The sequence below is a fragment of the Sorex araneus genome, chromosome 6 (assembly GCF_027595985.1).
Source record: "Sorex araneus isolate mSorAra2 chromosome 6, mSorAra2.pri, whole genome shotgun sequence".
Classification (NCBI taxonomy): Eukaryota; Metazoa; Chordata; class Mammalia; order Eulipotyphla; family Soricidae; genus Sorex; species Sorex araneus.
Window position 1 is genome coordinate 31,609,577 of NC_073307.1, and position 19,227 is coordinate 31,628,803.

The 19,227-nt window shown below is 43.8% G+C and overlaps 1 protein-coding gene across 1 annotated transcript in view; it reads left to right on the plus strand.

Annotated features, from left to right (window-relative positions):
- The window catches only part of FBN2 (fibrillin 2), a 276,352-nt gene that overhangs the window by 183,566 nt on the left and 73,559 nt on the right, over nt 1-19,227 (plus strand). The window contains exons 21-27 of the mRNA XM_004609828.2: nt 3,807-3,944; nt 4,916-4,966; nt 5,387-5,512; nt 11,754-11,981; nt 12,483-12,608; nt 18,053-18,181; nt 18,974-19,099. Coding sequence (XP_004609885.2) covers nt 3,807-3,944; nt 4,916-4,966; nt 5,387-5,512; nt 11,754-11,981; nt 12,483-12,608; nt 18,053-18,181; nt 18,974-19,099 — 924 coding nt within the window. The remainder of the gene's footprint in view (nt 1-3,806; nt 3,945-4,915; nt 4,967-5,386; nt 5,513-11,753; nt 11,982-12,482; nt 12,609-18,052; nt 18,182-18,973; nt 19,100-19,227) is intronic.

The following is a 19,227-nucleotide window of genomic DNA, read 5'->3' on the forward strand; positions in this document are numbered from 1 at the left end:
ATATGATTTTGAATTGAAAATTAAGTCAGAGGGCCAGAATTGCTCCTTGGGCTAAGTGGGTGTTTCACATACTGGAGGCCAGGTTTAGTCACTGGTACTGCATGGACGTCCACACTATCAGGACGACACGAGGCAGAACTCGAGGTGTGATCCCTGAGAACCGCTGCATGTGGCACAAAATAAAATGAAAAAGAAAAAGTCAGAACTTAAAGAAATTAGATATCTAAAGTACTTAGGGAATAAGAATCTATTCTGAAAACTTTAAATATGAAGTAATCTTAAGCTATTCTATAAACTGCTTGGAAAGACCACTATATCATGGTTGAAAATGTTAGCAAATAAAAATTAATCCATCTTTTTCTGCCACTCATTTCTGGTGGTTCTATGTACTCCAGCGAATGGTTCTCATCTCTGACTTGCATCTGCACTGTGTCCTCAAACTACGGCAACACAATAAGTGCAGTGACATCCCTGTTGTCAAACCTGCGATCTAATCAATCTTGTTCCTCATTTTAACTTATTACAGCCTTTGTCATAGGTCATCACTCAACCTTCCTAACATGCTTTTTCTTCTCTGACCTCTTCTCCTTTCATATCTCCAGCTCATTTTTAAAGTTTCCTTGGTTAAATTTTCCAGAGCCTTCTGCGCTCCAGCTTCTAGGCCCCCAAAGGCCATTTCCTGGATGTCTTTGCATCCCTGTCTACAGTTTTTGTGACCCCCATATTGTCTCTCAGACTCACCTCTCCATTCTCAGCCTCTGTGCTGATTTCAGACTTACATCTCCAAACCACTGGTTCAGTGTCTCCATGCAGATGTCTGTCTACTCATTATACATGACCTAATGTGGCTAAATATAATCCCTGTCTCTCAGGTTGAGCATGTGTTAAATAATTTTTCCCTGAGCAAATGACATTCTGGTTTGCTATATGTCACGTCCCCAAATCTTGAATTATCTTAGATGTCCTTTTCTCAAACTGCAGTTTGAATCCATCAGCAAACCCTCCCATTCCACTTTGTAGTAGAAATTTACTCATACTTCAATCCCTTTCCACCAACCACAGCATCTGCTAGTCCAGCTGCCATAATATCTCTCTGATTATTACTATAACTCAAATCTTATTGTTGCATTTTCATATTAACCACTTTGTGATCTATTTTTCACTTGGCTTCCAGGTAATGATTTTAAAATACAAGTCAGATCATTTAGCTTGAATGTTCTTCACCCAGAGTAGAGCAGTAGCACAGTGGGTAGGGCGTTTGCCTTGCACATGGCTGACCCAAGTTCGATTCCTCCGTCCCTCTCAGAGAGCCCGCAAGCGACTGAGAGTATCTTGCCCGCATGGTAGAGCCTGGCAAGCTATCCGTGTGTATTTGATATGCCAAAAGCAGTAACAACAAGTCTCACAATGGAGACGTTACTGGTGCCCACTCGAGCAAATTGATGAACAATGGGACAACAGTGCTACAGTTCTTCACCCAGATTTCCACATTTATTTCATTTCCTGCCTGTACTCAGCTGCTGCATTATGATTGAGGATTTCTCTGATTTTCCTAAATGAAGAGTCTTTCTTTACACTCTCAAGACTAGTTGTCCTACTTTCTTCAAAGTTCTTTATTGGGGGAGGTGGGGGTGCATTGGAGCCCAATACCAGAAGTTCTTGGGGCTATTCCTCACTCTGTGATCAGGGATGACTCCAGGTGGTGTCAGGAGTGTGGGGCGGGGACTGAACTGGGGTCAGCAGAACGCAAGGCAAACACTATAGTTCTGGTACTCTCTCTTCCCAACATTTCCGGAGCCTCGTAAAAGCCCCTAATCTGAAGTCTGATGATAGTGCTGGTGAGCAAGTCTTGCATTTGAATTTTACCACTCTTGAATTTCAAAATAGAAAAAAAGCAACATGACAGTCCCTTCTCAACATCATTGTCTCCAATTTTGTCAGCCCCCATGCCAGTCAGGTTTGTTTGGTTTTAAAGCCTCTGTCTTGGCGGCGGGGGGGGGGGGGGGGGGCGGGGGCGTGGAGGGAAGGAGAGAGAGGGTAAGGGTAAAGGAGGCAGGCTGGGTGGGGAGGGGAGTAAGGGAGGCACTTCCTCTCCCCCACAGCCAGGCAGCCAAAGGGAACCAGAAGCCACAGTTTCTCTCTTCAGTGGCTGCCAGTTTCACCAAATACCTTTCCCATTTATTTTTTGAATGAAATCAGAACTAAATTGTAATATGGGCAGTTAATTTTTATCTGCACATATTATTCAATGTGTTCTAAAGTAAATGCTATAAAAATGTCCTTTTTTTCTTGTCCATAGTCTATACAGTTAGAAATAGACCCACAATATGCCACTTAGGTTTTGTCAGGTGACTTGGCGTACCCCCCCATCACAGTTATCTGAGGAGCCTGTCAAATGCAGATTCCTAGGCACCCCATAGGAGACATAGAAACCTGCATGGCAGCACCATATGTACTAAGCTGAGAACATGGTTCAGCACAGAAAGCTTCACGGATGATTTTTTCTTTTACCATGAGTTTTATGTATTTGCCATGGCAACTTTGACTAGGGCCCTCCTCACTGCTGCAAAACCAGTGTGTCCATAGTTATTAAGGAAGAATTTAAATCTGATGTGGAATCACAATCTGAAAAAATTAAGATGGTTATATATGGTTTTATATATATAGCACTATAGCACTGTCATCCCATTGTTCATCTATTTGCTCAAGCAGGCACCAGTAATGTCTCCATTGTGAGACTTGTTGTTATTGTTTTATACATATATATATGTTTTATACATATATATATATATCTGTCACTGTCACTGTCATCCCATTGCTAGTCAATGTGTTCGAGCGAGCACCAATAATGTCTCTCATTGTGAGACTTATTGTTACTGTTTTTGGCATACCCAATATGGCACGGGTAGCTTGCCAAGCTCTGCCATGTGAGCGCGATACTCTTGGTAGCTTGCCGGGCTCTCCGAGAGGGGGCGGAAGAATCAAACACGGGTCAGCCGCATGAAAGGCGAATGCCCTACCGCTGTGCTATCACTCCAGCCCGTATATATATATATATATATATATATATATATATATATATATATATATATATAATATAATTGCATTGGGAAAATGTATGGAATAAAATAGTATCAGCTCATTGTATCTTAGTGTTCTATTTATAAGTGGTTTACTTTATCTTCCTTATCTTGTAATTTTTGTTCAGATTATTCACGAAATAATTATTTTCAACTGGAAAAACACTTGTCATTCTCTTGATAAAACAGAAATTGTGTGTAGTTTATTTGGGGACACTGAGAATGAAACTACTGGGGAAATTTCACTGGACAGAATCTTAAATATCAAGATACTCTGTCATTAAAAAATAGTATTTTTATATAAATCATGATCTTGATATTGTGTTTTCAAGTACTAAATCCAATGAAATCATGCTCAGTGATTCAACTCCTGAAGAACTGGTAGCTGTAATTATATTAACATATCATGTGAGATATTGTATAATATTTGAATTACAGTCTTGAATACCCTTTATGTTGAATTATTTACAGGTGATCTTTAGCTGCTGGTAAAGGTGGGTCTGCACATGTGGACAGGTTGAGGAACACTGCTATATATTATAAAATGCTATGTTTAAAGACCTGTACTTGTGTTGGATGTACGTGCACCTGTTCAATGGATGTGCTATTACATTTTTTTAACAGTCTTTTAATGCTCCAAGTAAAAAATGCACTGGAGGCTGCAGACCTTCTGCCTCTGGTGCGTGCAGTGAGGAGAGCTCCTTGCCCTTCTCTGTTCCTCTCCAGACAGCCTGAAGGGAACGTGTTGGCTCAACATCCAGGACAACCGCTGTGAGGTGAACATTAATGGGGCCACCCTGAAGTCTGAATGCTGTGCCACCCTCGGTGCTGCCTGGGGGAGTCCCTGTGAGCGCTGCGAGCTAGGTAGGAACCTGCCCAGGCTCTGGGATTCTCATGGGAAGCTTTGTGCCCCCTCAACCAGGGAATGGTTTTAACTGTGACATTCCATGATGAGAAGACGGTAAGATCCTGTCTCTGCCCAGAACGTTGTCCTTTCTGGGAGGATTGGCTCGCTTCTTGAAGTAGAAGTTTATTTATATTTTTATAGTAGACAAAGTTTTAGGTGTTTTAAAAGTCAACGAATCCACCTGCCGGTCCAATATCCATACCCTATAGTAGCCTTATTTGCCTCTATCCCCAACATGACAACTCTTCCTTTTGTTTTCTTATAATTAGTGAGCAGCGTGTATGTGAAAAATGGATGGGTGTACAAGAACAGTAGAGATAAGGGCCAGGAAGATCGCTCCATGGTTGGAAACCTGCCTCATGTGCCGAGGGAAAAGGCAGCTGGGATAGAGAAGGGATCACTAAGTCAATGATGGTTGGAGGGATCACTCGGAATGAAAGATGTGTGATGAAAGTAGATAAAGGGCCAACATGATAGCCTCTCAGTATCTGTATTGCAAATCATAATACCCATAGTAAAGAGAAAGAATATTTGTCTGCCATCGAGGCAGGAAGAGGGTTTGGATCGGGCAGGGAGGGATACTGGGTACATTGATGGTGGAAAATGTATATTGGTGGATGAATAGGTGTTCGATCATTGTATGACTGAAACTCAAACATGAAAGCTTTGTAACTATATCTCATGGTGATTCCATCAGAAGGAGAAATAAGTGGAGTGTAGAGGAAATAATGAGAGTCTCAGTAGATCACTCCCATGCAATGTCATGCAATGCTGAAGTGAAAGGCAGGTGGAACTCCAGCTTGTGGAATCTAAATAGGATCAAAATAGCTTTTGATCCTATTTAGATTCCATTATACTGTTCCTGGAACTAGAAACAATTGCATTTTCTTATATCATGAAGCAAAAACATGTCCTGTTGTTCTCACAGATACAGCTTGCCACAGAGGGTTTGCCAGGATTAAAGGCGTTACATGTGAAGGTGAGCATTCTCGAATGATATTGTGAATCTTTAGATCAGCCGCTACATTGACTTTCATCCTTACACTCCTTTCCAAAAACTTGAAATTCTCATAAAAAATCATGTTATCAATCATAACACTTGAGAATAATCAACTTCAGACCCATCATCCTCTTTATGCCGTTGGGTAAGTTTTCAGTAGCCTTTTAAGGTGCAAAACAGCTGGTAAAGGAACCTGTCTGGGCTGTGTTTTGATGAATGGGAATGGCTGTGGTAATTTTCACAGCTGGTACGGTGGGTATGTGGTAGAATATTTCTGCTTAAGTCAAGTACTAATCCACATTGTATTTCAGGTTGAGTGCACTATTGGGGAAGCAAAGCTACACCTGCTTTTTCTATTTGTAATATCTTTATCCTGCTGCTTGCTTCATTTCCCTGCAGATGTTAACGAATGCGAGGTGTTTCCTGGCGTCTGTCCAAATGGACGCTGTGTCAATAGCAAAGGGTCTTTTCATTGTGAATGTCCTGAAGGTCTCACACTGGATGGAACTGGCCGTGTGTGTTTGGGTAAGGCTCATGTCCTCCTGTATTTTATGCATGAAACAAGCCATGAATGTTTTTCTTATTCTGTGGGCAATGACGAGTTCAAAGCTGTTGGGTCAGCAGCTAAAAAATGGACTTTTAAGTATGGGAGAGAGAAGTAGGGGAGGGTGGGAAATCACTAAGGGTTTTTAAGGTGCATGATGTTAAATGAATCATTTATGTATAATAGAGAAAGTTGGTACTGTTCGCAAATTGTTCTCCAAGGTCAGCAATTTCTTTAATCAGGTATTTTGAGATGGGTTTTCCATCTTTCACACTCAATAAGTGGGATAAAAGACCTATGTAATTTGAAGGACAGAGAGAGTAAGAAGGATTGTGCTTGGTACAGAGACAGGAGGTGGGAAGGGGTGGGGGTAGGAGAAGGGATACTGGGAACACTTGGGGTGGGGAATGGACACTGGTGGAGGGGTGGGTACTTGAACATTGTTTGACTTAAACGCAATCATGAAAGTCTGTATCTCACGATGATTCATTAAAATGCAAAATATTTTTTTAAAAACTGTATTTTGAATGATCACAGTCATGATCACAAAATCCCATTCATCGTCAAGTTGCTCAAGCGGTCTCAGTAACCTCTACATTTATCCTATACCTGAGGTTTTAGAAGCCTTTCTCTTCTTGGCCAACGATGCCACATTGGAGGCTCTTTCAGGGTCACAGGAATGAGATTCAGCTGGTTACTTGCTTTGGCATATAGATACACCATGGGAAGCTTGCGAAGCTGTCCCATGCGGTCAGGAAGCTCTCAGTAGCTTTCGAATTTCTCCCCGAAGGAAAAGTTGGTTATAAGATACCCTGCGGCCACAGAGCGGCCAAGCGCTTCTGGGAGCTTGCTTTTAAGTCTCTGGATGTTGGCCGTTGATGGGATTATACAACTTGGGTTCCTCTGCCGGTACCTTCATGTGTGAGGCTTGTCCAAACGTGTGGAGAGGGGCCTTGAGCATGGCTGTGGCTAAGTTCCAGTGGTCTTCAGCCACCGGGAGCTCTGCTTGGGACGGGGAGGGAAGCTGGAGCCCATCCCCTCCGAGGGGCCCCAGGGAAGACAGCCAGGTGTGCAGGCAAGAGACTGTATTTTGAACATAGAAGAAAAATTAGAGATTGTCTGTTAGAAGTTAACATTCACCAGCCCTTGGTAGCTGTGCTTTCATACAAGACAATGGGAAAAGTCAAGGACAAAGCTAAACTGAAAATATTTACTGCCTTCTTTTATCACATTTAGAATTGTTTTGTTTTGGACCATAATGGGTAGTGTTCAAGAATGTTGCTGTAGCTATTCCTGGCTCTGTACTTTGGGATCACTCCAGAGGTGCTCTGGGATCATGTGGTATGGGGATGAAAGTCCAGACATCCTAAATGCAGAGCATGCCCTGAGCTCATTGAACAAACTCACAAGCCAGAATTTAAATTTTCGCAAATGATTATTTTTCTTTTTCCCTTTTTTTTTTTAGCTTCCCCAGCCTTGCTGAGGACAGAGGGGTCATTCCTGGTGAGACTGTCCTCTGTGTGCCAGGGGTCAAACTCTGGACCTCATGCATGCCAGCCATGACTCAGCCTTTTGAGCTATCTTTCTGACCCAATTTTCTAAATATTTCAAATGAAGAAATTTTGTCTTTTAACGCCGTTTTCTTGGCCTATTTCTTGATCAATGTCATGCCTGATTAAACTTGAATTTTCTTTGAAAAAGAAACATGAGTTCTAAATTGTAGCACTGTCTGTATCACTGTCCTCCTGTTCATCAATTTGCTCGAGCAGGCACCAGTAACGTCTCCATTGTGAGACTTGTTGTTACTGTTCTTGGCATATTGAATACGCCACGGGGAGCTTGCCGGGCTCTGCTGTGCGGGCGGGATACTCTCGGTAGCTTGGTGGGCTCTCTGAGAGAGACGGAGGAATCAAACCTGGGTCGGCCACATGCAAGGCAAACGCCCTACCCACATTTTTATTTTAAGGATGTTTTTGCTAAGTTTTTAATTGTTTGACAGCAGATTTATGATTTGGCATAAAATATAACTGTAAAGTTATGTGGAATTATTGATAATTGCAGTTACTTTTTTCATGTTCTGTTGTTTTTTTATATTATTACCTGAAAAATTTTGCTGGAATTTTGTACATGGGAAATCATCATGTATATTATAGGACCTAATTCAGAAAAGAAAGTTAAAAAAAATACCTACAAAATTTTTAAAAAGTAAAGTTTTTAAAAAATTTTAAATCTGTTTTAATGTATACAAGAGCCACAGCTGTTGATACATTCATAGAGTTAAAAGTGATTAGAAAATAAAGTCCTGATATTAAAATCAATAAGTAAAATGCATTTTATGTTTTATATGAAAATTTTTATGTCTGATCACAGGGATGTTGAGTCCTTGTCTTAAGAATAAAAGTTGTTTGTTGCTACTTGAGTCTTCTATTGAGTCTAGTTGGCTTCTATGTTACATTCCCATAGAATTTGCTGTGCTCCCACTGGAATTTCAGTGTTGAAGATTTAGGAAGTATCGGGATTGAAGTCTGGAGACTTCAAGATCTATGGTCTGGGCCAATGAGTTGACATGACAGTGGACATGGGAGTTGGGTGTGGCTGTTGGGCTTCCCATCTCAACTTCGGAAGATCCCAGAGTTCTAGCCTGGGCATCAGGGTGCCAGAAATTGTTCTCTGTTTGGCGTCTCTGCAGCGAATATTTGTGAAGTAGTGGAGTTGCGCCTTCAGTGTAGTTGCACCGGTGAGGTGTGGGTGCAGTTGCTGGGGCTTCAATAGGATAAATACTTGACCTGCCAGCTTCCCGAGGTGCCCTGGAGTTTTCAGAGTGAGGGACAGGTGTTTCCATGAACTTTAGCTGCTTCTCTCTTCTCTCTTCTCAGAGATTAAGTCGGGAATCAGTAGAGCAAATTATTTTTTAAGGTAATGAAATATCATGCCTTTATGGTCAAGTCACTAATGAAAGCACATTGCATCGGTGACAAAAAAAGCTGTTATAAAGGAAGATACACAATTGTGAATTGTAATCTAACTCCAAATCATACCTATTATATTGTTTTTCTAAACTGCATGTGATTATTTTCATCCTTAGTTCAGTGCTTTTCTCACTACTTGAAATAGTGTCGTACTAATTGATTGTGGTTTGGGTGGATTGTGAAAGGTTCAAGAAAAACTGGCACCTGAAAATGTAGAACTGCAGTCAAGGTATACGTTGCTCCCATAGAAATCAATTTAAATTGAGAATCCAAAACCTATAAGCTGGCAAAGTTCAGGCAGGTGACATAAAGGAGTGAAGTGGTAATAAGAAATGGTGAAGCACTACAGACTCACACACACATATTAACATCCTGAGTCTTCCAAAACCACGTTTTCATTCCTGTGCAAGTCAACCTAAACGTTCTCGGACCACATGTGTCTCATATGTTGTCAGTGTTTTGATTTCAGATGTAAAATAATGATGGATTTTCAACAATAAAAACACAGGATCACTCAGGCAGGTTTATTTTAATGCTTTTCATATAGTAAGTCCTCATATATGACTGTGAGCTAAAGGATGGCTTTAATGAATCAGTTCTACCACAATCATATTGACACACATGCAAGTTGGGTTTATGCAACATTTTTCTGGTCACAGAAACATCATCATGCTTCTGAATAAGGACTGCCAGGCACTTCCAATAATAAATTGTGTTTATCTGTTTATTCATTTTTAAACTACTTATTTTTTGGATTTGGGTACTGCATGAATGAAGCACATCCCAGCAGCACAGGGCAGAGGGCTTTTGCTGACCCTGAAAGGACACTCTTTTATCTCAAATCACCTCATACACAGGCACACTGACTCCTGACTCTCTCTCTCTCTCTCTCTCTCTCTCTCTCTCTCTCTCTCTCTCTCTCTCTCTCTCTCTCACACACACACACACACACACACACACACACATACTGCTGCACTGCTGTCTGGGACAGTTTAAACATGCCCTTATTAGTGCATCAAACCTATTTTAGGATGTGAAAGGAGACTAAAGGACCCATAAAAAAACTTAGACATGGAGAGAAAGTACAAACTCTATATGGATAGGGGTCTCTGTCCTAAATCAATTCAGCACTGACCTACCTCAGCCCTACTGTAAACTATAATGTCACTCTTAAACAAAATGACTTTATTCAATTACCTGGTCTTCCTTCCTTCCTTTCCTCCTTCCTTCTTTCCCACCTTCCTTCCTCCCTCCCTCCCTCCCTCCCTTCCTTCCTTCCTTCCTTCCTTCCTTCCTTCCTTCCTTCCATAACCTGATCTTCCTTCCTCTCTTCCTTCTTCCCTCCCTTCCTTCCTTCCTTTCACCCTCTCTGCCTCCCTTCCTCCCTCCCTTCCTCCCTCCCTTCCTCCCTCTCTGCCTCCCTTCCTCCCTCTCTACCTCCTTTCCTCCCTCCCTCCCTCCTCCCCTCCCTCTCTTCCTCCCTTCCTCCTTCCCCTCTCCCTTCCTCCCTCCCTCCCCCCCCCTTCCTTCCTTCCATCTAATACCAGAATTGTTTCCTTAGCGGATTACCTCAGTGATTTCAGGGAAAAAATGATTCAGGCCAGAGTTCTTAAGCCACTATACTTAAGTAAAACTTCTGTGTATTGTTGAGAGCTTTGTATCTGCAGTGATAATGCAGGATGAGGTTGACTATAATGGACCAGCTCCGGGTCTTGGAGGCAGTCAGGATTCATGGATTACTATAGCAATTTGCTTGGTTTTTTGGTTGACATTATTGCCAGTCTGTCAAAGGAACTATTTATTCGGAAGATTTCTATCTTCTATCATTGAAATGAAAATTTCCCCATTACTTTTTTCTTGAAAAATGTATTTGGAAGTATATGTTAATTCTAGGCTAAGGATGATTCTGAGGTTGGTGTTACCTCTGATTGAGAACCTGAAAGAATCCATATTGACAGTAATTCAAATAGAAAACACTTCTATTTACTAAGATTTCCATTTCCAGTCAGAAGTTGGTGAAGCAGTTTTTGGGATTTAGAAAAGATTTTACTATCTAGAAATGTTCTTATCAAACAAACCATGCTATTTGATTAAACACAACCTTTCCTGAACTCACTATTCATATTTGCAATTAAACAGTGAAATGTTTGACTGTAGTTTGGCCAACTCCGTTGACTAACTGATAGTGTGTTATTTTTAGCCCAGCTCACTCACCCTAGTGCCTGACTGTCGATGGCTCTTACTGAGTCTTGACTATAACATGGAAATATTTTATATGTTTCAAAGTTGAAGGGAAAAGTGATGTTTAAATAAAATAGCTCAGGGGCTGGAGCGATAGCACAGCGGGTAGGGCGTTTGCCTTGCACGCGGCCAACCCGGGTTCTATTCCTAGCATCCTATATGGTCCCCTGAGCACTGCCAGGAGTAATTCCTGAGTGCATGAGCCAGGAGTAACCCCTGTGCATTGCCGGGTGTGACCCAAAAAGTAAAAAAAAAAAACAATCAATCAATAGATAGATAGATAGATAGATAGATAGATAGATAGATAGATAGATAGATAGATAGATAGATAGATAGATAAATAGCTCAAGGGGCTGGAGAGATAGTACACAGGGAGGGTGCTTGCCTTGCATGCAGCTGACTCAGTTAGATCCTTCACACCCTATAATATCCCCTGAGCACCTCCAAGTGTGACCCAAAATTAAATAAATAGCTCAGCTTCTGATTAGGACAGATTTACATAACTTGGGACAAAACCATGATGCAAGAGGTAAAAATGGCTACAAAGATAAATTTTAAGTACAGAGTTATTGTTATTTTCCCTCAATTAAAACTATTTTAGCAGTTTTACCAATTTGACAAAGAGATTGTAGTGGACCCATGGCTGTTTTTCACTGGGCTCTGAGAGGGCCACTCGCCAGGCACTTGATACATTCAGTGAACAAGAAGAATCTGCTCTGGAAATTATTTTTCTCATTTCGAAGTGAGCAATATTAAACACACATCATAACTGATGATGCACAGGATCTGTCATGAAGAACCATTTTATTCCTGAAGTTGATAATGGAAGAGACATGACCTTTGCCCTTGGTACATGACTGTCCTTATTGCTGGGAGAGCGGGTCATTCCAGGAAGTCAGCAGCTGGGTCCCTCTTAGTAAATCATCCCTTGTCATCACATGGAGCACGTATTCGGTAAGGCATGTTCAGTAGACATTGCAGTCTTGAGATTTTGTCTTCACTCCCCATGTAGACATCCGCATGGAGCAGTGCTACTTGAAGTGGGATGAAGATGAGTGTGTCCATCCTGTCCCGGGGAAGTTCCGCATGGATGCCTGCTGCTGTGCCGTTGGGGCAGCCTGGGGCACCGAGTGTGAGGAATGCCCCAAACCTGGCACCAAGGAGTATGAGGCCCTGTGCCCTCGGGGGCCTGGCTTTGCCAACAGAGGGGATGTGCTTACCGGGAGGCCCTTCTACAAGGGTGAGTGTCCATGGTGCACGGCTGCCTCCCACCTTTGGTGCTTGTGTCTCAAACTTGTGATTTCCCGCTCTCTTTTCTGGGTTAAAAATGATTTGTGGATTCAGAAGTATAAATCCCCTACATGAAACCGATGCTCAAGGAAAGATATAAAAACAGGCTGCTTGCCCCACCTCTCTTACATCCTGCAGCTGAGTCTCTGCTTTCTCTGACACACACAGCTGAGGAGCCAAAGGAGCAAAAATTATCAACCTCCCCACCACCCCCAGGCCACTCTACCAAATAAATGGTCAAACAAAAGGGAGAAGAACTCAGCCTTAAGAAAATCTATATCTCAGAATTGAAATGAAATTTTTTATGTGGCCTCAAGGTGATCTTTGAAAATCTTGAATCCCCACCCCAACCTCCATTTCTCTTTTGTTCCCATGATGATTGAATTTATGTTTACATGTTGGATCTACTCCTTTGTCCCCTCGTTACATCCCGACTCCGTCTTCCTTTTAGATATCAATGAGTGCAAGGCTTTTCCCGGGATGTGCACCTATGGGAAGTGCAGAAATACAATTGGAAGTTTTAAGTGCCGCTGCAACAGTGGCTTTGCTCTCGACATGGAGGAGAGGAACTGCACAGGTAAGAGGTGTTTGCGGGGCTTTGCTGGGCCTGACTCTCTCTTTGGCTCTGTTCGAAAACCGGCCTTCCATCATCTCACTGCGAGCATGCGCATCTTCATTTCTGTTGCTGTCCTCTATCTAAATGAGATTCTCACTCAGAGAATTATAAAATAGCATGAAAATACCCTTTGTTTCTCTGCTGGAACAACATTAAAGTACAAATTTCAAAATAGAGGTAGACCAAAGAGTATGTAAAATCATTAAGTCAATTGTATAAATTTAAACTAGTCCACAGAAATACATTGTGACATGTTTTCCTCATCTAGAAACACATTTCTTAGTAATTATGCCCCATTCATCATCGATGCCCTTCCCCATAACTCTTCCACCTTATGTGAAAGCTGGAGGATTTTGATATTTTCTATTAGGAAGAACTATAATAAATTATTCCAAACATTTGGAATATAGCTCTGAGATCTTATTTTGAAAACTGTCTTTATTCACATTCTTTGCACACAAAGAATTCACGTTTATTCACATTCTTTTCTTCTGTTCTCACACCAGACACTTATGACTAACACGGAAGTACCTCTGGGTTCTGGGGTGCTGTGATGTTACAGGTTTTGAACCCAGGTCTCCAGCATGTAAAACATGCACATAACCCTTTATCTGCACCCCTGAAATGTCTCTCGTCTCCTCCAAACTTCCTGGATTTGCTCCTGGAACTGTCCAGCCCGAGCTGCCCAGCGGGCATTTCAGATCTGTGCCTCAAGTCTTCTCAGGTTCCCCCTCTTGTCGCTCTGCTACAGCGCCCACACCACGCGCCAACTCACCCCCCTCAGCGTGGTTCTCTCCATTTTGGTCCTTGGCATTTGCAGAGAGAGGCTGAGATTCTTCTGCTCCCCTTTGACTGGTCTCGGGGCTACTTCTTCCCCTCTGCCTGTCTTAGTGGATTTCTCTCAGCACCACTTTTAACCTGCTTCTGGTCCTTCTGCCCCGCCTGTCCTCAGCTCATCCCCTTTGCTCTGTACCGAGATAAAATCTGTCTGCTAATACCCTTCCCGCACACACCTATCTGGTAATAAGTGTCCTTTTCCTCCCACATTTCTCCTTCAGAGAAGAGCAGTAAAACATTTCTCTCCCTTTGTCCAGTCACCTTCCCCACTCCTTACTTGCTTCGCGCCTCCTCCTGGTCCATTCCAGCGTGGCTGTGTGTGTGGTGTTTCTCCTCTCGCCTTCCCGGATGCTTTCATTCTCTCCTGCCCTTTGGAGGGTTTGCCAGTGCCATGTGCTCACACAGTGTCTCACCTCTCAGCTGGCTTCTATAGCTGTGGCTTCAGAGGTGCCTCTGCTGGGGTCCTCTCTGCTGCTGTGTCCCTGTTGCTGGTCCCAAGCTGCTCTCCCCCACTTCTCACATCATCCAGACAGTTTCACTTCTGTTCCATCTCTCCTTTGTCCTATTCCCCATTCTACCTCCTCTGCTTTGGGATGTCCTCATATGTACTGATCATCTTAGTTTACTCGGCACTGAAGCCTCACACTTAATGGTGACCCCTGTCTCGCCCGGCCACCCAAGGGAAAGTCATGTGTGCATTCCTCCCTCACAGTGGCCATTCGAAGATGGTGAATGCAGGTTTGTCTGAACAGACTCTGGGGCAGGATGTTCAGGCGAGAAGGAGAGTGGGATTTGCACTTTGGATTAAGCACTAGTAGAGAGAGGGGCCTGGGGCAGAGTGGCCGAGGGCCAGGATATGGGCTGTACCCTCAGCCCAGCCCACTAGGAGCTCTGTAAGTAGGATGACGACCACCAGAGATGCGTGTACCTGCACGATCCACCTTCAGGTATCTCTGCCCAGAGAAGGGTATGACTGGGAGGAAGAGGTCCTCGTAGTTGAGGCTTTTCCTGCAGATGATTGGGGTAGTGCCTGAGGGACCTCCTGTCCAAGTAGCCCCAAGAGCTGGTGGGGAGGGGCCAGAACGTCCCCGCTTCCTGAGGAGCCCTGGGCAGCTGCCACAGGGCCTCCAAGCTGCAGGCTCCTTATACCTATTCCGACCAATTTATTTCCACAGTCACACCCTGCCTTTTATTTCCACAGTCACACCCTGCCTTTTCCCAATTACCAGCTTTTTAATCCAAAGACAGGGCTCTGACTTTGCACATAACTCAACAATTTTTGTGGATCTAGAAATATCACTTCCCACAGGACAGTTTCTGTGAACTCAGAGAATCTTAAATTTAGGTAGAGATGTTCAGCATTTTTCTGCTTCAGAGTCCATTTGTCTTTCTTCTTTTTTTTTTTAAATGAAATTACCTACTTCTCTCAGTGTCTCTGAAACTCACCCTCTTTAACTGTACAAGAGATTTGTTAACAATCCTTTAAAGTTTGGGAAAATAATGTGAGAGGCCGTGGGAACCTACTGGCCACCGCCCAGCAGCCAGAGTCTCCTCCCGAGGGGTGGTGCCCTGGGCAGCTGCTCACCCGAGCCCTGACAAAATATCCGCTTCTGCCAGGAAACTGCTCCGCTTTGCCGGCTGTTCTTAGAAATGCGGCTGTTCTTAGAAATGCATGCTTTCCTCTAACTATCCCGTGCCTTTCTGCTCATTCTCTCACTGTCACTGTCATCCCGTTGCTCATCGATTTGCTCGAGCAGGCACCAGTAACATCTCTCAATGTGAGACTTAGTATTACTGTTTTTGGTATATCCAATACTCCACGGGTAGCTTACCAGGCTCTGCCATGCGGGCGTGATACTCTCGGTAGCTTGCCGGGCTCTCCAAGAGGGGTGGAGGAATCAAACACTGGTCGGCTGCGTGAAAGGCGAACGCCCAACCACTGTGCTATCGCTCCAGCCCTGCTCATTCTACATCTTTAAAATTTCAATTTTTTTTCCTTGTCTCTTTTTTGGTTTTGGAGTTGGGGGGTCAGTCCTGAAAGTGCTCAGGGGTCACTCCTAGCAGTGCTGGAAATCGAACCTGGATCAGTTGCATACAAGGCAAGTGCCTTACCCACGATCCTATTTATCTAGTTCCTGCAATTCAAATGACCTCCAGGGCCCTTGGGAAAGCAGCTGTGCAGGCACCGAGATATCCCACTTGGTCTCTTCGAGCCCCTGGTGCCAGGGCCGGACCCAACCCAAAGGTGTCAAGTCCTCTGCCTCTACTTCCAGGATCAGGTCCCCTGGGAGTGTTAGGAACTGCACCCTGGGTCCCTCTCTCCCCAAAACATGATCACAAAACTAGTGTTCATGCCATGCCCATGTCTCCCCAAAACATGACTTCAGAGACCACTAAAAATGTGCTCAAGTCTGGGAGACGCTTAACAAATACTGATTCAACTATCAGCCCTTTGAGGCGAGTTCTAATCAATGCCCATTTGCAGAGGGAAATTGAGGCAGAAAGAAAGGAAATTATTTTTCCCAAAACCTCAACCCCAATAGATAACAGAAAATGGATGGTGGCTGGGACCCTGGGTGGGTTCAAATTGAAGGTCTTTATGTGGTGCTTCTCCCACCCATCAGCCTTAAGTGCTCTTTGCTCTGCCCCAGAACAAATGTAGCATTTGTCATATAGATCTCTCCACAGTTCTAGGAACAATTACATCAAATATGTCTAGATATAATAGAAAGAATGAAAAGAATTAATATACTTACTTTAATGAGCTTTTTTAATTTAGAAGAAAGTACATAGGGTCTTTTTTTCCCCCCAGAATGACCTATTATTGTGTCATTAAAGTAGAAATAAAAACACAAGCTGGGACAAAAGAGAGTGGGGATGGTCTCATCTCCCAGAAAGCATGTGGCATATGTACACTGATAACATGTTACAGAAACTTCAAAATAGAAGTCTAACCAAACAAAGATGCTGGCAAAAGTACTCCCCCACCAGGGCTTAAAACCGTTCTAAATATGTCATGTTTTCTCGATCTTATTTTATAGACACCACCTCTGTAGTGTTAAATCTTAATTACAGCCCTATGAGACTTTTCAGAGAATCCTGGTGTTGAGGACATGAAGTATGTTCGTGAAGAGTTTATGTAACTCTTATTAATAATGTAACATAAACATAGCATTTTATTTTAAAAAACAGACCCGTAGTTTCTTCGCCTCTGAGTGAACCATGTTAGAACAACAGATGGGGCCTATTGCAGGCTCTGCTCTAGGGCTCTGCTCACAGGGTCAAGTTTCTGGCCACATCTGCCTCTGAGGCCTCAGGGCCCCTGGCTGATGAGGCGACCCAACAGAAACAGCCCCAAGCCCTGCACATCATCCCCTGTCCTGGCCTGTCATCCTCAGAGTCTGGGACACCACTCTGTGTCTCTGGGGACATCATTCCTTGTGCTAGCTGCAGCCTCATTTACTACCTGCCAAGTTTGACTCCAGTTGCTCCGTTCTTCTTCCTGTTACCCTTTCTAAGCCACAAAGAAATTCACAGGGCCAGAAGTTTTTAAGGCCTTTGTCTTTTTAATTTAAAAAAAATAAAATAAAAACTGTGCCTGGAGAAATTTTAATAAAAGCAATAAAGGAAAAAGAAATAAAAGAAATAGCTGTAGTGTAAGAATAGAGCAGAAGGGTTGCACTCCAAACACTTTTACCAATGAGCAGGTAGAGAAAGTCATCATGTCCTGCACATGAAGGCTGCAAGCAGTTCCGGGTCCATTCCACCCGCTCCACATTCTTGATATGACAGATCCAGAGCCCAGTCACAAGGCCGGCAGCTTGAAACCTACTGTCCAAACCTCCAAGTGCCCACCTCTGTGTAGCTCTCCAGAGTGAAAGCCTGCAGGGCAATTTCTCCCCCACTGTAAAAGCTCCATTTTTTTAGTTGGAGGCAACTACCACGGTTAGATAGGACTTTAAAGCTACTTAACTCTGAACGGGCTGGAGTGATAGCACAGTGGGTCGGGTGTTTGCCTTGCACGTGGCCAACCCAGGTTCAATTCCTCCCCTCTCGGAGAGCCCAGCAAGCTACTGAGAATATCCCACCTGCATGGCAGAGTCTGGCAAGCTACCCGTGGCATATTCGATATGCCAAAAACAGCAACAAGTCTCAAAATGGAGACTTTACTGGTGCCCGCTGGAGAAAATGGATGAACAAGGGGACGACAGTGCTACAGTGTTACAGTGCAACTCTGAACAGTTAAAAAAAAAAACCAACCTCTCCCTGAGAACAGTATTAAGAAGAGAGGGATGGATGGGCAGAATAGTGCAGTTGCATGCTGGTAGAGGACAAAGGGGTGCCAGCTGCTTGTCGATGAGGACTGCTTGGGCAGTTGGGGAAAGGAATGCAGCTCTGGGTCCTCTCCACTGGAGCTCTGCCCTGGAAACCCGCCCACACACAGCTGGTTCTGCCGCCTCCCGCGCTTCAAAGGCACCGCACCTTCACCTGGAAACCCCTCTCTCAGCCCCCGAACACCCGTCCCCGCGTGCCATTTGTAAAAATTCTTTTTCCTCCCTGTGCCTCAGACATTGACGAGTGCAGGATTTCTCCTGACCTCTGCGGAAGTGGAATCTGTGTGAACACACCCGGCAGCTTCGAGTGTGAGTGCTTCGAAGGCTACGAAAGTGGGTTCATGATGATGAAGAACTGCATGGGTAAGCGCGCCTCAGCTCCTCCTCACGCCCCCCCCCCCCCCATCCCACCCCCCGGAGACCAGTCGGGACACACTCATTAGCTCACCCTTGGCTTGTCTCAGAGCTGTTAACAGCATGCTTGGCAAGGAGCTGTAGTGAGAGAAAGAACAGATTTCTATGTCAAACAGGAAATCTGCTCCTAGATAGCTCGCAGGGAGCCCCGAGCCCGTGGCGCCTCGGTGGCAGTGAGCTGTGCAGACTGGGTTCTGTTTATTCACAGCATCTAAAATCCACACAGACTACTAACTCGGGAGGAATTTGTCTTAAATGTATGACATTGTGTGGTGACCCTCACATTTAGATCCAGTCATGCCTGTCCCATGTTATTTTTCTTACGCGGGTGTAATTCGCACCTCTCTTCACTGGCTAACTTTTTAAGACCTCTCTCTGATTTTCTGTGACTCGAAGGACACAGCTCATGGTATATTCTCAGTGTAGTATTTTTTCTTTTACCTTGAGGAGCTCTAGACTGCGATATAGAGTGTCAATATATAGAGCTTAGGATGCTGTGTAACAATTTTAATTTCCTTTTCCCCCTGGTGAGCCTCATTTCATTACAAATAAATTTCCTTGTAGAATTTTTGCATTTCTCTTAAGATAGTAGAAGTGTGAAGAGTGTTATTCAGTCTCCTCTTTAAGCCTGCCTCTTGCATTTGCGTTGCACTTACCTCAGATAATTCTTTATCCCATGCTGTATGTGTGACTATCTTCCCCGCAGAGTTCTTTAATGGATCTCACGTTTTTACCTTTCAGACATTGACGAATGTGAACGTAACCCTCTCCTTTGTAGGGGTGGCACCTGTGTGAACACCGAGGGCAGCTTTCAGTGTGACTGCCCACGGGGACATGAGCTGTCACCATCACGGGAGGACTGTGTGGGTGAGTTTGTCTATCAGCGTAGCATGGGTGGACTGTAGAGATCGTGGATCAGTCCTGGCAAACTCATTTGGAGCAGATGAAATTAGCTGAATGAAAGTTGGGGCTATAGAGGCCTTACATTGGGATTC